The sequence below is a fragment of the Anomaloglossus baeobatrachus genome, chromosome 5 (assembly GCF_048569485.1).
Source record: "Anomaloglossus baeobatrachus isolate aAnoBae1 chromosome 5, aAnoBae1.hap1, whole genome shotgun sequence".
In the NCBI taxonomy this organism is placed as follows: domain Eukaryota; kingdom Metazoa; phylum Chordata; class Amphibia; order Anura; family Aromobatidae; genus Anomaloglossus; species Anomaloglossus baeobatrachus.
In genome coordinates, this window is record NC_134357.1 from 129,906,013 (window position 1) to 129,925,830 (window position 19,818).

Below are 19,818 nucleotides of genomic sequence, written 5' to 3' on the forward strand. Positions count from 1 at the left end.
TACAGTACATGTTCAAAAAAATGTAGTTTGTCCACCAAAAATGCATGGTTGCGGTTTCAGAACTTGTTTTTGAATCTCCTCATTGCTTTCTATGTTGACAAATTGCTGAAAGAATTGACATGCTGCAGTTTTCAAAAATGTAACCATTTTTTAAAATTCAGTTAGGGGGGAATAAAAAAGCAATAGTGTGCATGAGATTTCTAAAATATATCGGCATTTGCTGGTACTGTAGAAAGCAGCTTTTAATTTGCATTAATAAAAGCTCTGCAAAAACGCAACGTGTGGAACACCGCTTTAGGCTGAGCACACACTGTGCATAAAACGGAGCGAGGGGAGTGTGAGAAAAAAATCGCATTCCACTTGGACTAATGTTTCTGTATGGGGCCGTCCCATGAGCGATTTATATTTATTTACTGTATGTATTTATTTATATTTTCCCTCAACCCTAATCTGACAGAGAAAACAGTCACAGCATGCTCCGGGTGGAAGCTGATTTGTTTTCTCTCGCACCCATACAAATCTATGGGTGCGAGAGAAACATTGCATTGCACTCGCATTACACCGATGTAATGCGAGTGCAGTGCGAGAATCGCATCAGAAGACAATGGAGGAGATAGGAATGTTAATCCCTCCCTGTCCTCCACAGCGCCCAGTGTCCTCTGCAGCTGTGCTGCAATCGCATCACAGTGACTTGACAGTCGCATGACACTTGGCTTACACTCCAGCAGAGCGGGAGCCAAGTGTCATGCGATTGACTCGCATTAATGACCATGTGGCCCACCCATAATGGCGTAGTCCATTATTCACAGGATTAGTATAGTCGCTTGGAGGGGGTCTGACTGCTGAAACTCACTGACTGCAAGAACAGGGGTTCTGTGCATGGCCAGAGTCAGCACCTGCTGCGCCTGGGGGCCTATTTGTCTTCGATTTCATTTCACTATGGTCAGATAATATGCAGCATGCATGGAGAGGGTTTAGGAGCTATAATCAGGTTCCTCCATTACTGAGAAATCTGTGTTTGAATAGATATATGCAAATGTGGCTGAAGGACTATGGTAGATTTGAAGCCTCTGTCACTCCAGCTCTATTTCCCGCATAGTGCTGCCTCCTCATAGAACTGAAGCTTCAGATCTACAAATAGTTCTTTAGCCTTATTTGCATTTCAATTCAAGCACTGATTTCTCAGTAATTGAGGGACGGATTGGCCTTGTAAGACCTAAACCACAAGGCGTGAAAATCGGAGCGAATGTAATGCGATGTTTTATCGCATTCCACTCGGACCAATATTAGCCTATGTCCCAGCACCCATGAGCGATTATTTTTTTTCAGCCCTAATCGGACCGAGAAAACAATAGTCTTGTCTTGTTTCTCTCGCACCCATTCAAGTTTATAGGGCGAGAGAAAAATCGCACTGCACCCTCAGTACACCGGTGTACTGCGCGTCCAGAGCGAAAATGGCACTAGCCGGCAACGGAGGAGAGAAGGAGATAAATCCCTCCCGCCCCTCCTCAGTGCCGGCCTGCCCCCCGCAGCTGTAATATATGTGTATATTACCTATATGTATTTGGATAGATAGATAGGTGTGTGTGTGTGTGTGTGTGTGTGTGTGTGTGTGTGTATATATGGATAGATAGGTGTGTGTGTGTGTGTGTGTGCATATATGGATAGATAGGTGTGTGTGTGTGTGTGTGTGTGTTTATTTTTATATAGTGCTAACATACTCCGCAGGAAACCGAAGAACCCGGAGGAAACCCACAAAAACACGGGGAGACCATACAAACTCCTTGTCGATGGTGTCCTTGGTGGGATTCGAACCCAGGGGACCCCAGCGCTGCAAGACTAACCACTGAGCCACTGTGCCGCCCATAAAATAAATTACCATTTTGTGTATGTATGTATGGGTGTGTGTATGTATGCATGGGTGTATGTAATAGTGTGTGTGTGTGTGTGTGTGTGTGTGTGTGTGTGTGTAATATATATATTATATATATATAATAATGTGTGTGTAAATACATTTTTATATATATAATTTATATATAAATGTAATTTCATACATTACATACAATATAATTTTATATATATATATTTTACATTTATTTCTTCTTTAAAATATAAATACTTTCCTGTGCCGGAGGAGGAGTGGGGACGTGCGCTTCTTTCACATACTTCAGGGATCCCCACATACGACTTTCTCTCTGCCTTGGGAGGGGCCATACCCTGGTTTGAATACTTCCAGATCAGGTCTTTCTTGACCGGATCAGGCCGGGAGGCACTTTATGCTGCCCCCCCTCCTCGTTTGAAAAGCTCATTCTCATTCATACCCTGTCCCTTATCTATAACCTTTTGATCCAGAAGGGGGATGTGGACGAGCTCAAATTTGTGGGGGGATGGAGTAGAGACTTGGGCGTGACTATCCGGGTTGAGGAATGGAGGACTGCTTTTCTTTTCAATCACAAATTCTCTAGGGCTTGTTCGGTCCAGGAAAAGGGTTATAAAATTCTCACCCGCTGGTACCTCTGCCCTCATGCCCTACACACAATCTTCCCTTCAGTGTCAGACAGATGTTGGCGGTGTAATCACGAGAGGGGGGATATGTTGCATATATGGTGGAGCTGTAGCCTCATTAAGCCTTTTTGGAGTGGGGTCTTCTCGGCATACAATAGCATTAGTGGGGAGGCCCTCTCTGGTTCTCCACAAATCGCTCTCTTATCTATACTACCGGGGTCTGTTAAATCTCAGAAAATGGGACTATTGCGGTTTTGCCTAGCGGCTGCCCGAGCCGTGATCCCCAGACACTGGAGGTCCACCCGTGCCCCCGCCTTGGATGAGTGGCTTGAGGAGATGACCTCCCTTTACAGAATGGAGAGTCTCACTGCTGAAATTCAGGACACTACTGAAAAATGTATTAAGATCTGGAGTCCCTGGGTCATTTTTTTGGATTCTCCTGACTTCAGGTCCCTCTTTGGGGCGAGTTGACTCTACCTAGATTTTTTCCTGCTAGTTATTCCCGGCCCTTTCTTGCCCTTCCCCATGATCCTTTCCCCGTCATCATTCACTTTGTCTACTTCCCTCTTTCTTTCTCTCTTTATTTCTTTTCCTTCGACTGACCATTATGTGCCTCTATGGTATGAATGGTAAATCTTTGCTGTTTATGGTATAGTTTATGGATTTTATACTTTTATAATGGTTCAAGACAGAATTATATAAATGTTCTTAAATGTTCTTTATTGTAACAAACTGTATATGGCTGCAACCATGCAAAGCCTTTCATGTTTCATTGCATTCTTGGTTTTTGTTTTTTTTTTTGTTTTGTCTCTATTTGGGGGTTTGCCTTGGTCTGCAGCCCTGCTTATTGTAACCAACCTTTAATTTTTCAATAAAAAAGAGATTAAACATAAAATATAAATACTTTCCAGAATAAAGGAAAGAAAAAAAGAAGAGAACAACGGGGCGCCAAATCTAAGTGTAGATGTGTGTAAACACAGATTGTATGATCATACGAATTTTACACTCACCGTGCAGATTTCTTCTGTTTTCGCTAGTATGATCCGTGTAGTGGATCAACTCTCTTATTAATCCTCCAGTATGCAGCACGAATCCTCGGGAAAAACAATGAGAGTACTGAACAGGTGCTCCCACGTGGGTAATGGAGTAAAGACAAAATCCCTTTCGGCGCTTCCGGAGGATAAATGGATTATCAGTGCAAGTTTGCAAAATTTACAGTCCGTAAATGTCCGTTTTTTATTGAACCCTTAATAAACCCTTGTTCTTGAAGTTTTTGCAAACTTGCACTGATAATCCATTTATCCTCCGGAAGCGCCGAAAGGGATTTTGTCTTTACTCCATAAATACTTTCCAGCAAGTCAAACTCTCCATAAAAATACGGGGGTGTGCACAAAAAAAAATCTAGATTAAGGCATAAATGATTTAGGAAATGTTACAAAAGAAATAAATGTGAAGTCTTTTTTTTTTTTTTTTCATCCTCGTGGCTGCATGGTTCTTCAGCTGGATCATAGTTCTTATTTAAAAAATGGGTCATTTTCTGATGATGGCTTCTCTAAGAAAGGGACATGAAGACAAGTGATCAAAGTTCTCAGCAGCTGAACAATCCCCCCTCACTGTAGAGATGTTCCGACCACAGCTTTTTTCCTTCATTCATAGTGCGAGCGTTTTTATTTGTATTGTTCTAAACAAGCAAGATGGTAATTTGGTTTCACATGTAATACCGGGGCCATCCTGGGACGCTACTGCCCACATGGGACACAAACCAATGTATATGGAGAGACAGGATCTGGACCTGCACTCTAATCTTAAAGGACACAAGTATCCCAGCAAATACTACAATGTCAGTGTGTACAGTAAATGTTTTGTGCTATCTGGGTGTATACAAAAGAAGGCTTGTGCTGTAATGCGGCCTGGGGCATAAGGACTTATTGTCTTAGTCTTTTTTCCATGTAAAATTATTATTCATGTCTTTTGTGCTTTCATAGTAAACACTGATTTTTGGTGATTTTCCAAGTCTGCTAATTTCCTCAACATTTTTTCATTTGCTGAGACATGTGATGAAGATAAATATAACAAAACATTATTTAGTGAGGGCAAGGGAAAAGGCGTGATACCTACATAGATGCCACTATGGACATGTTAAAGGGAACCAACCACCAGGTTTTAGCCCTATAAACTAGAGGTATTGCCACAATGGTGCTAGGATGCTGATTGAAATGATACCTGTCGCTGAGAAATTTGGGGCTTGATTGCAGAATAATCCAAACCTTTAGAAATTACGTGTTTGTGCAGAGGCTGGAGCATCGGAGCAGAACTTTGTGGGTCGCATCCTCTGTAATGATTCCCCCTCCTGCTTTGCCACCTTTTCTGTATTTAAATTTCGCGCTGCCACTATTACCTCTGCTGGCGGCACGTGTGCATTGCTATTGTGACGTTGTCCTCAATAAAATAGTGCCAAATCAGCATATGTGCGTTCCGGCGCCATTTTATTGAAGACCCTGTGGGAACTACTATGAGCAGTGGCACATGCCCAAGTTTTAGTTTTGTTTTTTTTTTTTTTTTTTTTTTTTCCCATCGGCATATTTACCATTGTCACACATGGTCAGTGTCCACAGTAAAATAGCACTAGAGATAACAGTACACCACACACGCTGATTCCGGTGCAATTTTATTGAAGACCGCATCATATTAGTTATGCGCATGTGCTGTCAGCAGAGGTAATAGTGGTGGTGGCGCAAAATTTCAATACAGAAAAGGAGGCCAGGCTGGAGGAGGAACCCTTATAGAGGTTCCAACCCACAAAGTCCCACTCTGATGCTCAAGCCTATGCACAAATAACGTAATTTCTGAAGGTTTGCAGTTTATTCTGCAATCATGCCTTGGATTTCTCAACTAAAGGTATAATTTTAATCAGCATCCTAGTGCCATTCTGGTACTGCCTCTAGTTTATAGGGCAACAATCTGCTGGTTTGGTTCCTTTTTTTTTTTTTTTTTTAAATATAGTAAGATATGGTTTAAATAGGTGTCTCAGGTTCATAAATGGGTAAGATTGCAAATTGCTTGCAGAAACCGGAAGTGGTGGTGCTGGGTGAGGTATAGAGCTGGAGTGACAAAGGCTTCAGATCTTCAAATATCTCCTTAGCCTCATTTGCATATCAATACAAATGCTGTTTTCTCAGTAACACAGGCATGGACTGTCCATGTTAATGTATTGCTGGGCTTGTCTTTGAATAAGCTATATTGGCATGTAAGTAGTTTGGGCGTGAAATCCTGCTGACACATTCCCTTTTAAGAACAATACTTTCCTTCGAACATGTGTGAACATAGCTTTCTTCTTCAAAACTGATAAAGAGGCAGATGTGCCAGGAACAATTAGTTATGTGTGTTCCTGAGATTAGTCTACCTCTGAGATTAATTTTGACTGACATGATTTCTCCATATAAGCGTATTTTCCATGTTCGGCTAACCTTTGCATTCTTGCTTTGCAGTGATGCTCATCGGTCTGTTAAGATACGCCTTTGTGATTGAGCGTTACGGTCCCTCCTTGCTAAATACTGTAGCTTTTGTGTTGGGATGGATCTGTGCTGCTGGACTCACCATGGTTGGTAGTTTTCAGGTAAGTAATTTGTATTTCTTGGCAAAATTAGGATTTTTTTGAGGTTTTTCTTTACTTTAATCCTACAAGTTAATTTTCTACATCAGCCAGTGTCAGAGGATATGTTTTTGCTGTTAACCGCCTAACTACATCTAAAACTAAAATTAACTTTTGCCACTGTTGTGCCAACTAAAGACTGACAGTCGGTCAAAAGCCACCGTCACCCCTGAAGATGTTACCTCTTATACTACTAACCTAAGACAGCTTTATATCCAAATTTTAAGCGCACCTCACCCACGTCACAGTAGTAAATGAAATATACATGTGCATTTTAATGAGGACTATATTTGGCTGACTGGTCGGAATTAGAATACAAAATACACCCATGAGCGTCAATTAAACATATTAAGTACAGTCACTGGCCACTTAAATTCAGGATATTGGCAACAAATATTTATCTCAATCAATAAATTGTATGAATTGCCTGGGACGTATTTTTAGTATTTGGTTTTATGATTGGCTGCAGTGCTCAAAAGACGCCCTCCAATCAGTAGGTGCTGATCGCTGCAGCCTTCTCATTCTTTTAGAACTGGAATAAACTGGATGGAATGAGTAGGCAGAAAATGATGATTGGCTGCAGCGCTAACAAGATGCACCTTGACGAATATTGATTCCAGAAAATCAATGGGTGACCTAGTATGGAGTGCAGCGAAACAGCGCTGGTCCAGGACTCAAGAATAGTGGGATTTTTTTTTTTTTCCTTTAATGTTTCATCTCCAAAATCCTATCCTAATATGTAGTAGGTGTAATAAGAATATAAGCAAATACCTCCAATTATAAATGTAGTATAGTTCTTCTGATTCACTAGGTCGCTTACCTCATGTTCAGGGCATTGCAGGACCTTAGGTATCCATGGTTATGACCACGCATATAGTCACAGTTAGTCAGTTTGTTAGTTACTGTACTAGAGTATAAGGTGAATTTTCAGACTTCTTTTTTTTTTATTCTAAAAATATCCCGCTTGGCTTATACTCAAGGGAGGTTTCCACAAAAAAAAATCTGCTCACCTGTCCTTCGTTCCTATGGTGTCCTCTTATCTGCTTCTTGCAGACACCACAGGCACATAGACCCATCGGTGATCGCCGCTGGTGCATGGTTCGTCGCAAAGCATTCAACTGGAGTGAAGCGATAACTGCAGCGGCAGCGCTATGCACCAGCGGCAATCGCCGAGGGGTCTATGTGCCTGCGGTCTACAAGAAGTGGGTAAGAGGACAGGTGAGAATAACTTTTTTTTTTTTTTTTGTGTTTGAGCAATCGCATAATGGGGACAAGTAGGGGACCGGAATGAGGACATTACTAAAGGATGGACACATTACCACAGAGGACATGCATGGGGCACATTTCTACAGAATGGGTTACATGCAAAGCACATTACTACATGACATGATATGAGGCACATTACTTTAGGGCACAAGAATGGGCACATTACTACAGGAGACAATTACTAGAAGGGGGAGACAAGAATGAGGTACATTTCATTTTATTGGTATCCATTTCTTTATTTTTAAATTACCAGTAGCTGCCGCATTTCCCGCCCTAGGCTTATACTCAAGGCAATAAGTTTTCCTAGTTTTTTGTGGTAAAATTAAGGGCCTTGGCTTATGCTCGGGTCGGCCTATACTCGAGTATAATACGGTAGTTAGTTGCTCATGGTCATACCCATGTATACCTAAGGTCCTGCACATGAGCTAAGAGACATGGCTAATCAGGAAAGCTGTATTACATTTCTAATTGGAGGTATTTGCTAATATTATTATTACACCTAATACATAATGGGATAGGATCTTGGAGATGGGAATAACCCTTTAATGACTATGGGCTTATTAACTTGTTTAATATGGAGCTCCCCTTTTAATGTGTTATAGACATTTTGAGCTTACAGGATACCAGAATTACATTTGCAATACAAGCGCGGTAATCCTTACCCTAACAAGTGATTGTAGGCGCAGGATTCTGTGCAGCTGATGACACATGAAAATGGTTCTGTTTCACTGGAACTGGCAGGAACCCACTAAGTATAAGTGGTTTGCTGCCAATATCCCTATCAGATCACTGCACTTACTTGAGTGTATTACATACTGCAAAAGGAGATGTTTCTGTCAGACATCAAAGCCGGTGATGGCTGCACGTGTTGTTTGGTCCTCATTATACACAGCGTGAGCCGGCAGCAGAGCCCTGTGGATATTTAACCACAGGAGGGAAGGGAAAGGATGTCGGACTGCATGGGGAGACTGCTGGCCAGGAACACACACCCTTCTATGTAACGTGCGCTGGAGACGGCTTGGCAACACTACACAGAAGAGTCTTGTGTTTTTTTAATTTGTTTTATTAATTAGATTTACCCTGCGGTAACACTTTATAAGAAAAAGTATGATCAGAGCTTCCAGAGCCAAAGAAACTTGGGATTCAATATACATCAGTTTTTCTCATCCTGGATTTTACACGGACATCATTCGTATCTGACAGATTATGGGCTAGTTCACATGGCCAGTTGACCAAATTCTGATGCTAAAAACTGGCTCGCTGATCAAACGCTCATTCTCTGATCAAAAACACTGAATAATCTCAGACCATTTTTCTCATGCGAGAAAAATCACATCTGAATGAGCCCTTACTATCATTTACATTGGAAAGCGGCATACATTATAGCACAAATTGGTGCTGGCTCAGCTTTGATTTTAAGGAGCAATGACCAGAAAAGGATATGAGAAATTTCTGCGTAGTGATAACCATGTAAGATTTACGCCAGCATTTTTGCTCTAAGATCAAGATCAGCAAATCAAATGGCAATCTTAAGTAAATTTATTTCCTATTTCTAGGTACATTAAAGTGCACCAATCACCAGGATTAAGTGACTAGAAGGACCTGTGCTGATGTGATACCCATGTGACTAGAAGGGGCCGGGCCTCAGCCAACAGAAAAATGTTGCTTCTTGGTATCAGCTATGTTGGCTGAGGCCTGCCCCTTCTGGTCACATGGGTATGACATCAGCATAGGTCCTTCTAGTCACTTAGTAAAACTAGTCTATAATAGAATTAGCATAAATAACAGTGGGAGGACGGACAGGCAGGGGTGCGGGAATCACTATGAATACCCACTCCAGGTATCAGCTGATCAGCAGTTGCTGCCACTCAAAAAGCTGCTCATTTTACAAACTTTACTTGCTTGTGTTTCAAAACCTATACATCCTCGCTGACAACTAAAGGTATGTATAAAATCCACATGATAGTGCCAGTACAGCACTGACTTTAGGTTATATAGTGAAAATCCTGGTGATTGGTGCGCTTTAAAGGGTTTTCTGCGACTACTTTTTTTTTGTGCGTAAGAACTAACGAGCAGGTAGTTGCGAACAAATGGGCAGGTAGTTGCGAACTACCTGTCTGTTGATCCTGGCGCCGATCTTTATTGGCATTAAGCAGTCACACACTGCTGCTGTCGGCGATTCCGCATCTTCTGCTGACTTCACTTTGGCAGATCAGTGGCTTCTTTTCCGCTTTACTCTATTGACAGGGTATGACGGTCGACATCATGCTGCTGATTGATAGCGGCTTGCCACTGCCTAACCATGGGGATCCAGCTGTCAATCAGCGTGACACCTCATCAACACAGCAGAAGAGGAAGAGCTACTCTGTTAATGTTGAGCACGTGAATCACCATAGGATCAGGCAGAGACTGCTCTGTGCCTGCAGAGATTAGCACCAGACACAACAGGAAGGTAGTTAGTAACTACCTGTCTGGATTTTAGGCCGATGGTAAAAAAAAAAATTGTAAACCATCTAAAAGTGGGTATCTTCTCCCCCCACCCCTTCCAAAAAAAAGTTAAAATGATGCGATAATAAAACAAACCTAGTGGGCATACAGCATGGAGACATTCATGTTAATGATTTGGGTGGAGATTTTTATAAATATAATATATGGGAAATATTGCTATGCGCCAGTCTGGGCTTCTGGCTCTCCCTCTGTGGGATTTGTTATGATCATGCTTAAAAGTAGATTTCTCAGAAAGCTGAAGCATGAATTTTTAACATGCACTTCTTCTGGCTGTGTCTTCATGTTTCATTTTTTGCATGGATCTGTTGTAATAATGATATTGATTTTGAGATAGGCTGGCGTAGGAAGGCAATTTCACTCATATTAGTCCTTCCTGAGTTTTGCACATGATCTTTTGAAGCAGCTACTTAACGAACCAAAATAAATTGATGCTATTTTAAAAATTAAAAGATTAAACTTTTTTCTTATCAGTCAGTCTATGCTTTTCTATCCATTGTTTGCGACCCTTTTAATAAAATGGCATTAAAAGTTGATGCGGTAAGAAAGATGGTGCAGGACCAGTAACGTCCCCTCCGATGTATAGTTCGTAAAGACTGAAAATGGCACAAATTTTACCCAAGCATATAACCAAAATCTCCGTATTCCTAATCGCTATAAAATAGATGGCTGTAAATATAAATCTATAATCTGGTACTAATTGTACATAACTTATGTACAATGTATCATCTTTGTAAGAAAGACTGCATTAGCACAGAATGCTGACCCATTGACTTCCGTAAGAAAAATAATTTCTCTGAAGAAATAAATGTCTCTCCCGCCTGATATAGAAGAGCTGTCAGCAAAAACTGTTTATCCAAATAGATCTGTACTTGCCTATGCTAATAAATGTGAATTTGTCAAATGGGTCCAGCCAAGTAAACAAGGAGCGGAGAGAACCAGCTGTCTCTGATTTCACTGGGTACTGCTGAGCTCGCAGTTTTCTGTGAACAGACGGAAAATAAGACATGGAAAGTCACGGACTTTTAGATCACTGGGAAGAGGTGTATTGCCTTTTTTTCCCTCACTTGTCACTTTTTTAGTGTGGTGATAATCCGGTCTTGTAGGCTGCATGACTAAAATATGGGATTCTCCTTTCTCAGTGTAAAGTCTTGCTGAGTTTGATACTGTTCACATTCATTGTAAACTGCTTATTGGTTACTTTTAATGGACGAGAACTAAAATGCCCGTTACTCAATTCAAGCTGGTCAGATGAGCTTGACCTGAGTAAGGAGTATCATGGAAGGCACTGATTGGCTGTATGTGAGCGGAGACCCGAACTGCCCAGTCATAAACAGAGCATTGCTGGTGGGAGGGTGGATATTTATTTATTTATTTTGTCACACTACAACCGAGAACGTTGTTTTAGCCCCCGGGAGAGCGATTCAGAGACTACGGATGTCTCTCCCTCGGGGGGGCCTGCATACGTCATACATCATGCAGTGAAGCAAGACTGCTGTTTCGTTTCACGGATGAAAAATCCAAGCACCCATGATACTTGGTCAAGCTCCACGAGTACCCAAGCACCCTAATGCTCGATCAAGTAACCAGCAGTGCAGAGCACGCTCGCTCCTCATTAGTTACTTGAATTGCAATGACGTACTTGATAAGGAGGTAACCCATGCAATGATTATTCTGGGAAATGTGTGCTCCCTCGTGATGAGTGAGCGTGTTCTGCAATGCTCGTTACTCGATCGGGGTACTTCGGTACCCGTGGTACACGGCCAAGTATCATGGATGCTCTGATATTTCGTTGGTGAAATGACCAGAACGCACAGGCTTGCTTCACTGCATGATATGTGCAGGCCCCCAGGGACAGCCATTCACAGTCTCTGAATTGTACTCCTGGGAAATGAAACCATGTTCTTGGATACCCAAAAAAAATACCCTCCCTTCTCCCAGAAATGGTCTGTTTCTGGCTGGCTGTGGACAGAGACCTGAACCAATCAGTGACTTTCCATAATGCTGGTTACTCACGTCGAGCTCATCTGAGCATCTGACCAGCTCGAATTGAATAACGAGCATTCATTCGAGCATCTTCGCTCACCCATCACTTGTGCTCACCTTTTAGGCCACATGTAGAAGTTGAGTATTTTAGGGTTTTTTTACCTCAGAATTTGTAAGCCAAACCGGGAGTAGTACAATTGGTAGCGAAGTATAATAAACAGCACCACGTTTGCATTTTTTATACCCACTCCTGGTTCTGGCTTACAAATACTAAGGTAAAAAAAAAGTCACCAAATACTCAACATGTGCACGTGGCCTTATGAGAGGCAGCTGTTGGACAAACATGATGCTTTATTTTTTGGAAGGTTAATTAGAAGTCTTGTTTGCTTTCTGAACGTGTGATCTTGGCCTTAATAGAATACCATCCTCCCAGCCTTTGGTCAAAAGATGATTTTACTTGCTAAAGTTGTTGTCTGCAACACTCCTAAGATGTGCGAGCCCTTTACTGCCACAGACAAGGTGTTCATATGTTCTAGTAGGTCCTAAGAACAGCAGGTAGAGCAGAGGTACTAATGGGCCAAGCTCACAAATTCAGTTTCATACCCAATCCACTAATCTTCAACATGAATGGAGCTTTCATACAAAAAAGGTAAAATGTCTGCATATTTGTGAAGCCGGGAACAAAAAATCATTAAGAATGTAGATGATCCCTTTTCACTCTGCACAAAGCGCAGGTTATTCCCATGTGGTTAAAAATGGTAAGTGCGTGTAAAAATCAGCAACTTTGTAATTTACTGGTCATTAAAATTCTTCTTTGTTCTCAAGAATGAAGTCATTTTTAATTTTATTATTTATCTCGTAGTCTAGGCCTAGGTTATGAAATCTAATTGAGAGTATAATTGGCAAACCACGACTAAAGCCAGCCTGAGAGTGAGAACGGTGACTATTCATGCTGCATCTTTTTCTACAATTCAGATTTTACTTCTTTGGCTGTGTTCACATGATGCGATCACGGTGTAGTCTTTTGCAAAGATTTTTCGAAACTTCATAGTTTTTTGCTTTGATTTTCAAGAACTGTGGCTAAAAATAAAAAATCTGCATTTTATAGCGATTTTAGGAATTATGGGGGCAAAAGTTTGATGGCCTATATTAGGTAGGTAATCAATGTCTGATCGGCTGGCATCTAAAACCCCACACTCCTGTGAATCAGTGGTTCTCAGTGCCAGCAGTGCCAACCGGAAATGCTCAGTTTCAGAGCTGCTCAGTCATTTGATAGTGGCCGTGGCTGGGTACTGCACATCCGCCTCCTATTGATTTGATTGGGAGGTGGATGTGCAGTACCTGGCCGCAGCCACTACCAGTTGACAGGGCAGTTCTGGAACTGAGCATTTCCTGCCGGCACCAAAAACAGCTGATCAGCGGGCTATCTGAATCCAGTCAATCAGACATTGATGACCTAGCCTAAGGGGTACTTTGCACACTACGACATCGCAAGCCGATGGTAGCGATGCCGAGTGCGATAGTCCCCGCCCCTGTCGCAGCTGCGATATCTTGTGATAGCTGCCGTAGCGAACATTATCGCTACGGCAGCTTCACATGCACTCACCTGCCCTGCGGCGTCGCTCTGGCCGGCAAACCGCCTCCTTCCTAAGGAGGCGGGTCGTGCGACGTCACACGGCAGGCGGCCAATAGAAGCGGAGGGGCGGAGATGAGCGGGACGTAAACATCCCGCCCACCTCCTTCCTTTTCATTGCAGCCAGGACGCAGGTAAGGAGATGTTACTCGCTCCTGCGGCTTCATACACAGCGGTGTGTGCTGCCGCAGGAACGAGGAACAACATCGTAACATCGGTCCTTCCGAAATTATGGAAATGACCAACGCTACACCGATCATATGATTTCGACACTTTTGCACTCGTTAATCATAGTAAAAAGGATTCACATACTCCGATGTCGACAGCGACGCCGAATGTGAGTCACTTTCGTTTTGACCCCACCGACATCGCACCTGCGATGTCGTAGTGTGCAAAGTACCCCTAAGGATAGGCCATCAATGTAAAAGTATTGGACAACCTCTTTACAGGAAAAAAATATGTTCTGTAGAGAAAATTGGATGTATTTTTTTTTTTTTTCCTCCCCTCACATTTCTGAAATCTGTAATTTGTAAACGGTTACTCCATGTTTTGTTCCTAAAAATGACTCGTTTAATTTGGAGGAAGTTGTTCACTTTTGTGTCACTTGTTACTGGGCATGTTGTCACAACATTAATGTAGCAATAACCGTTCTCGACTGTGTTTTTGTTTTTTTTTTGGGGGGGGGGTTATGTATTTACATGTTAATGTTGAGCTCTATAAAATAATCACATACATTCTTTATTGAAAGTTAACAGAGGTTCTTTGTGACATGTATATTTTGCCTCCACGAACCTCAATGCTCCTCACAAATTAGAAGACACTGGCACTTTACTTTACTTATCTCTGACATAGGTGGCGCAGCTCTTCTATGTGGCTGTTATATATGGTCGCTGTGCACATCTCCCACACTTTGGGCCGCTTTACATGCTACGACATCGCTAGCAATTGCTAGCGATGTCGAGCGTGATAGCAGCCGCCCCCGTCGTTGTAACGATATGTGGTGATCGCTGCCGTAGCGAACATTATTGCTACGGCAGCGTCACACACACATACCTGCTCTGCGACGTCTCTGTGTCTGCCGAACAATCCCTCCCTCAAGAGGGAGGTGCGTTCGGCGTCACCGCGACGTCCCTAAGCGGCCGCCCAATCAAAGTGGAGGGGCGGAGATGAGCGGGACGTAACATCCCGCCCACCACCTTCCTTCCTCTTTCATTGCCGGTGGACACAGGTAAGGAGAGGTTCCTCGCACCAGCGGTGTCACACATAGCGATGTGTGCTGCTGCAGGAGCAACGAACGACATCGTTACTGCAGCAGCAACGATAATTGAGATTAGGGGGCATGTCACCAATTTAGCGATTTTGAACGTTTTTGCAACAATTCAAAATTGCTAATAGGTGTCGCACGCAAGGACATCGCTAACGCGGCCGGATATGCGTCACAAATTCCGTGACCCCAAACGTGTAAAGCCACCTTAAGGCCCTGTGCGCACGCTGCGGATTTTGCCAAGGATTTGCTGTAGAAAATGTGTCTAACGTTGCTGCAGTCATTCCCCAGCAAATCCTATGGGTTTAAAAAAAAAAAAAAAAAAAAAAAAATGCTGTGCGCACACAGGGTTTTTTTTTTTGTTTTTTTTTTTTATACCCGCGGATTTACCCGCGGATTTTCCGCTGCGGAATTAATGAGCATGTTACTTCTTTTCCGCAGGTACCTGCGGTTTTTCAATTGATAATGGTAAAAATCCGCAAGGACCAACCTGCAGAAAATCCGCGGCAAACTGCTGGAAAACCACATGTGGATTTGGGACATTTTGTGGGATTCTTTAAGAGGGTGTGGATTTTCCTTAAGAAAAAGACACTTTCTAGTGCGCACATGGCCTTATATAGGAATAATTGAGACTAGCTGTACCAGCATAAACACAGCGTGTCATATGGATTGATGGGGTCCCAGAGAGCAGTGTGCTGCCACATCATGCTCTGCTGGTGGTATATCAGGGATGCCACAAAAAATGTTTGCATGCCTCCATTTATTTATTTATTTTTTTTTTTACATATATACTTTTTAAAATAAATGACATAAACCTAAAGCACTGAATGTGCCAAGGTCAAAGGTAACATCAGAAAACAAGGTAATATCAATATAGATTGTCATGAAAATAGGAGCTATTGATTTGACATTGAGAACATTCAGACAATCCTCACTTGTGCAATAAAAAAATGTACCGTAATTAAGAATTCCATGACCACTCAAAGCGAATGAATTCTCAAAATCATAAAAAGAAATCTAATAAAAGAAGGAGGAAGAAGACAAAGAAAAAGGAACATGAGAGAAAGGGAAGTATGGAGAAAAGGGGAAAGAAAGGAAATGGTATTCTGGACAGGGGTCCTATAATTCAGTTTTCCCCAAAAGAGCAGGCACAGTATTTAACAGCGTATCGAAATGCCAACCAATAGTGCCTGGTTTTGTGGAAAGGTTCATAGGAGTTATTGATGGTAGAGGGGAGCTCCTCCATCAAAATGGCATTATTCATTTTAGAGAACCAGAGGTACCGTATATTGTCTGAGGGATGCACGCGCGGCAATCACAATTAAGTACCTTTTAGTATAGAATGCCTATATATTTTTAGGGGTATGTCGCAGTGATGGAGGACAACAGCTGGGTTTAAGTGTATTGTGAAATCTGATCTTAATTATCACTAGTTTCACTTTTTCCCCCAAAAAAGTGAGGAGCCTTTAGGAATAGAATGTGTGACCGGTCACCTTCCTCATCTCCACATCTACAACACATGGCATTGATGTCAAAGGGAAAGGGAAAAAGATGTGTAGGCGAGTTGGGACTGTATGACTCCATTTAAAGGAGAAAAAAAACGAAATGCATCTTCCTTGTGTTCTGCATTACACATTATGTAATTCATTTCTTCATGAAAAACCCAAAGCTGTGAAATTGAGGTGCTTAAATTGTAGATTTTTTAGAGTTTACACTATAGCATTCGAAGTAGACAAGACTTCACTATTAATCTCCCTCTAATATTATCCTTTTTTCTTCTGTAGGTGGATCATGCCAAGGTTCTGCACTACATTGGAGCAGGAGTTGCCTTTCCAACTAGTATGATGTTCATCTTCTTCCAGTCTATTTTGACATACCGTATGGCACATGCCCATTGGTACTGTTGGACTGGTCATCTACGCTGCATTCTGACGCTCTTTGGTCTGGTCATACTAGTGCTCAGTATCCTTTTTCATATTCTGCTTATTAGAAGATATGTATAAGAGAATGTTATTGTGTCTACTAAGATGTCTATAAACTTGATTTTTCCCCTTTAAACTATTTATTTAATTTAAATTAATCATGACAAATGTCCCATCTTAACTTCAATTTAGACAACTACTAACAAGCCTTACTGGAGGTTTCTTCAGTTGCCCTGTAAACCAGTGGATGTGTTCCCAAGAGGAACTGGAGGCTCATGCAACTGGTATTAGAGGGCACTGACAGACGCTGTAATGTAAACAGTCTTGTTCCACATAGAAACTACAAGATCCATAAAATATATTTGAGCTTTCTTCGTAATAAGCTGCACGCTTCCACCCCAACTTGAGGTCTTTGTCATGCTGGACCTTGATGAAGACCTTGGTTCAAGGTGGAAACAGGTAGCTCATTACTAATAAAGCCCATAAATTTATATATCTTTTTTTTTTATGGGTCTTGTCATGTGGATCAAGACTGTTTATAATCACAGCGTCCATCAGCGCCTCCTGATAGATAATGGATCTTTGAGCCTCTGTAGTTTCTCATGGGAACAAAGACACTAATTCTCTGTTGTTCTCACTCAAAAGGGAGTCCGATCTTGAGACCAGGCAGCAGAGATGTAGTGTTTTGTTGTGTGGATCATGCATACATTTGGTGTTGTGGCCGAAGCACAACCCTAAAATGTGAGCAGTATCAGTGTTTCTTTTTTCCACGCATAGTCATTGTGCTATGGAAACACTATTTGTATTTCTTATTGTCGCTGCCAGTAGTGTTGGGCGGACCTGGACTGTAAAAGTCTAAATCTGCGCGGTTTCAAAAGTATTTGAGTGTCGGGCCAGAGTTCTCAAAGAACTCTGGCCAATTCTGTCAACTCGGGGAAATTAAAAAAAAAAAAATAAATAAAATTTAAGCAAGCACACTATACCTAGAATCTCCAGCTGTAACTGCTGCTCACTCTTCTTTCGGTGCCGCTCATTAGCCTCATACATTCACTGCTCCCCCACCCAATGGCCGTGCTGGCGGCTGTGATTGATTATAGTCAGACGCATCCCAGCCTGTGTGGCAGCTTATCTTGACTGTGTATCAAAATAAGAGGAACCACATTTTTTTTGTTTGTTTTTTATAATTATTTAAATAAATAATTAAAAAAAATTTCGACATGCGCCCCCCTCCAATTTTGATACCTAGCCACGATAAAGCTGACAGCTGGAGGCTAGTATTCTTAGACTGGGGAGACCCATGCTTATTGCCCCCCTCCCCCAGCCTAAAAATAGCAGCCTGCAGCTGTCCAGGATTGTCACATCCATTAGATGTGAGAGTCCTGGCACTTTACCCAGCTCATCTCGATTGTTAAGCCAATTCGGTTAATAAGGGGTTAATAGCAGCTTACAGTTGCCACTAAGCCCGAGATTAGAAATGGGGAGCAGTCCCCTCTATTTCTTTTTACTTCCAGATTAATAATGAACACAAACACCCAAAAATCCTTTAATTGTAATAAAATACAAAAAAACCCTCAAACACCCAGGTCCAACATAAGCCACATGAGGTCTCACGACAATTCCAGCTCTGCTACATCTGAAGTGACAGGGGGTGGCCATAGAACATGACCTCCCACTGTGAGCTTCAAGCACAGACTGAGCAGTGCAATGAGCTCCCACAGTCCTCCACCTGTGATCGCAGGTAACCTTACTTCAGACTTGCATCTCTTGACAGAAAATTGCGGGGGGGGCAGAAGGTGTAGATTGGGTGCAGGAATATGGTGTAAAAACTTAAGCACCAAATCTGCATCTCTTGACAAAAAAAAAAAACACAGCGGTTTTATGCCAGGAGAAGCAGGTATGTGAACTCAGTGAGTTTACTGAAGTTACCTGAGGTCAGGTTACCTGCGATCACAGGGGGGAGCGCTGTGGGAACCTCCAGCTGTGACCCCCAAGTAGCATGAGTGATGTCACCTCTCATCCCCCGTGGCTCATTCATTCTCTGCCTGAAGCTCACAGCGGGTGGTCATGTTCTATGGCCCTGCAATGTGCCTTCAGATGTAGCAGAGCTGAAATTGACGATGGCCCTCGTGTGGATTACGTCTGATCTAAGTGCTTTGGGGGTTAATAAAGCATATGCATAATAAAGAATATGCATTAGTGATAACGAGCTTCCCTGGAAGTAGAATAAGTGACCCAGAAGCAGTTACAGCCGTGCCGGAGACTGGGTAAGTAGAGCATGCTTTCTCTAATCCCCCTGTCCCTTAATCCACCATTTTTACGTACCAGATTTTGGTCCCCATCAACTTATATGGGGACCGGCATTTTGCCAGATATCTGGGATCAGTTCTGGGCCAGAACCATTTATTTATTTATTTTTTTGCCCATGAAGACTAGTGCTGATTCTGGAATATAAAATCTTGATAATCCCTCTAAGGCCAGAGTCACACTTGCAATTGACTCACGTGTGACTCGCACGAGTCTCTCATCGCATCACCCGGCACGGCCTGCTACTCTCTGGACAGGAGTGTCTCAGCTGCATAGAAATACATGAAGCTGACCAGCTCCTGTCTACAGAGCAGCTGCAGTGTCGGGTAATGCATCAAAAGACTCGCATGAGTCACGCACGGGACAATCGCAAGCGACTCCAGCCTAAATCTTCTCATCCTCTACCATCGAGAACCCGCATAGATGCAGAAACCCAGACGTTATTTAGATGATCAATGATTAAACGTATTTCAAATGTCCTAGGACATGCTGCACGTACATAGTTGATATTCACTCGGAAAGTGGTTACTAAATTAACTATTTTATAGTTATTATATTTTGACAGGTAATGGAGCAAAACAAAAAAAAGATCATAACTACTAAGGTTTAGTCTTTGATCGGCTAGCAAGTGAGCAAAGTCTCTTCGCTACAGCTTGACTTCAGTTGGCTGTAATAAAAAACCATGTGCAAAATTTTTTCTTTTGAGATGGTTATGTAAAGTAAATCTAAAGTTTTACATTGAGCATGAATAAAATGTTTGCTGGGGAATGCACAGTATGTG

General features: G+C 42.2%; 1 protein-coding gene across 1 annotated transcript in view; it reads left to right on the top strand.

Annotated features, from left to right (window-relative positions):
- Window positions 1-19,818, top strand: part of LOC142310968 (transmembrane protein 150A-like) — a 172,316-nt gene that overhangs the window by 134,515 nt on the left and 17,983 nt on the right. Inside the window, exons 5-6 of the mRNA XM_075348892.1 lie at window positions 5,994-6,121; window positions 16,596-16,773. Of these exons, the coding sequence (XP_075205007.1) occupies window positions 5,994-6,121; window positions 16,596-16,773 (306 nt within the window). The remainder of the gene's footprint in view (window positions 1-5,993; window positions 6,122-16,595; window positions 16,774-19,818) is intronic.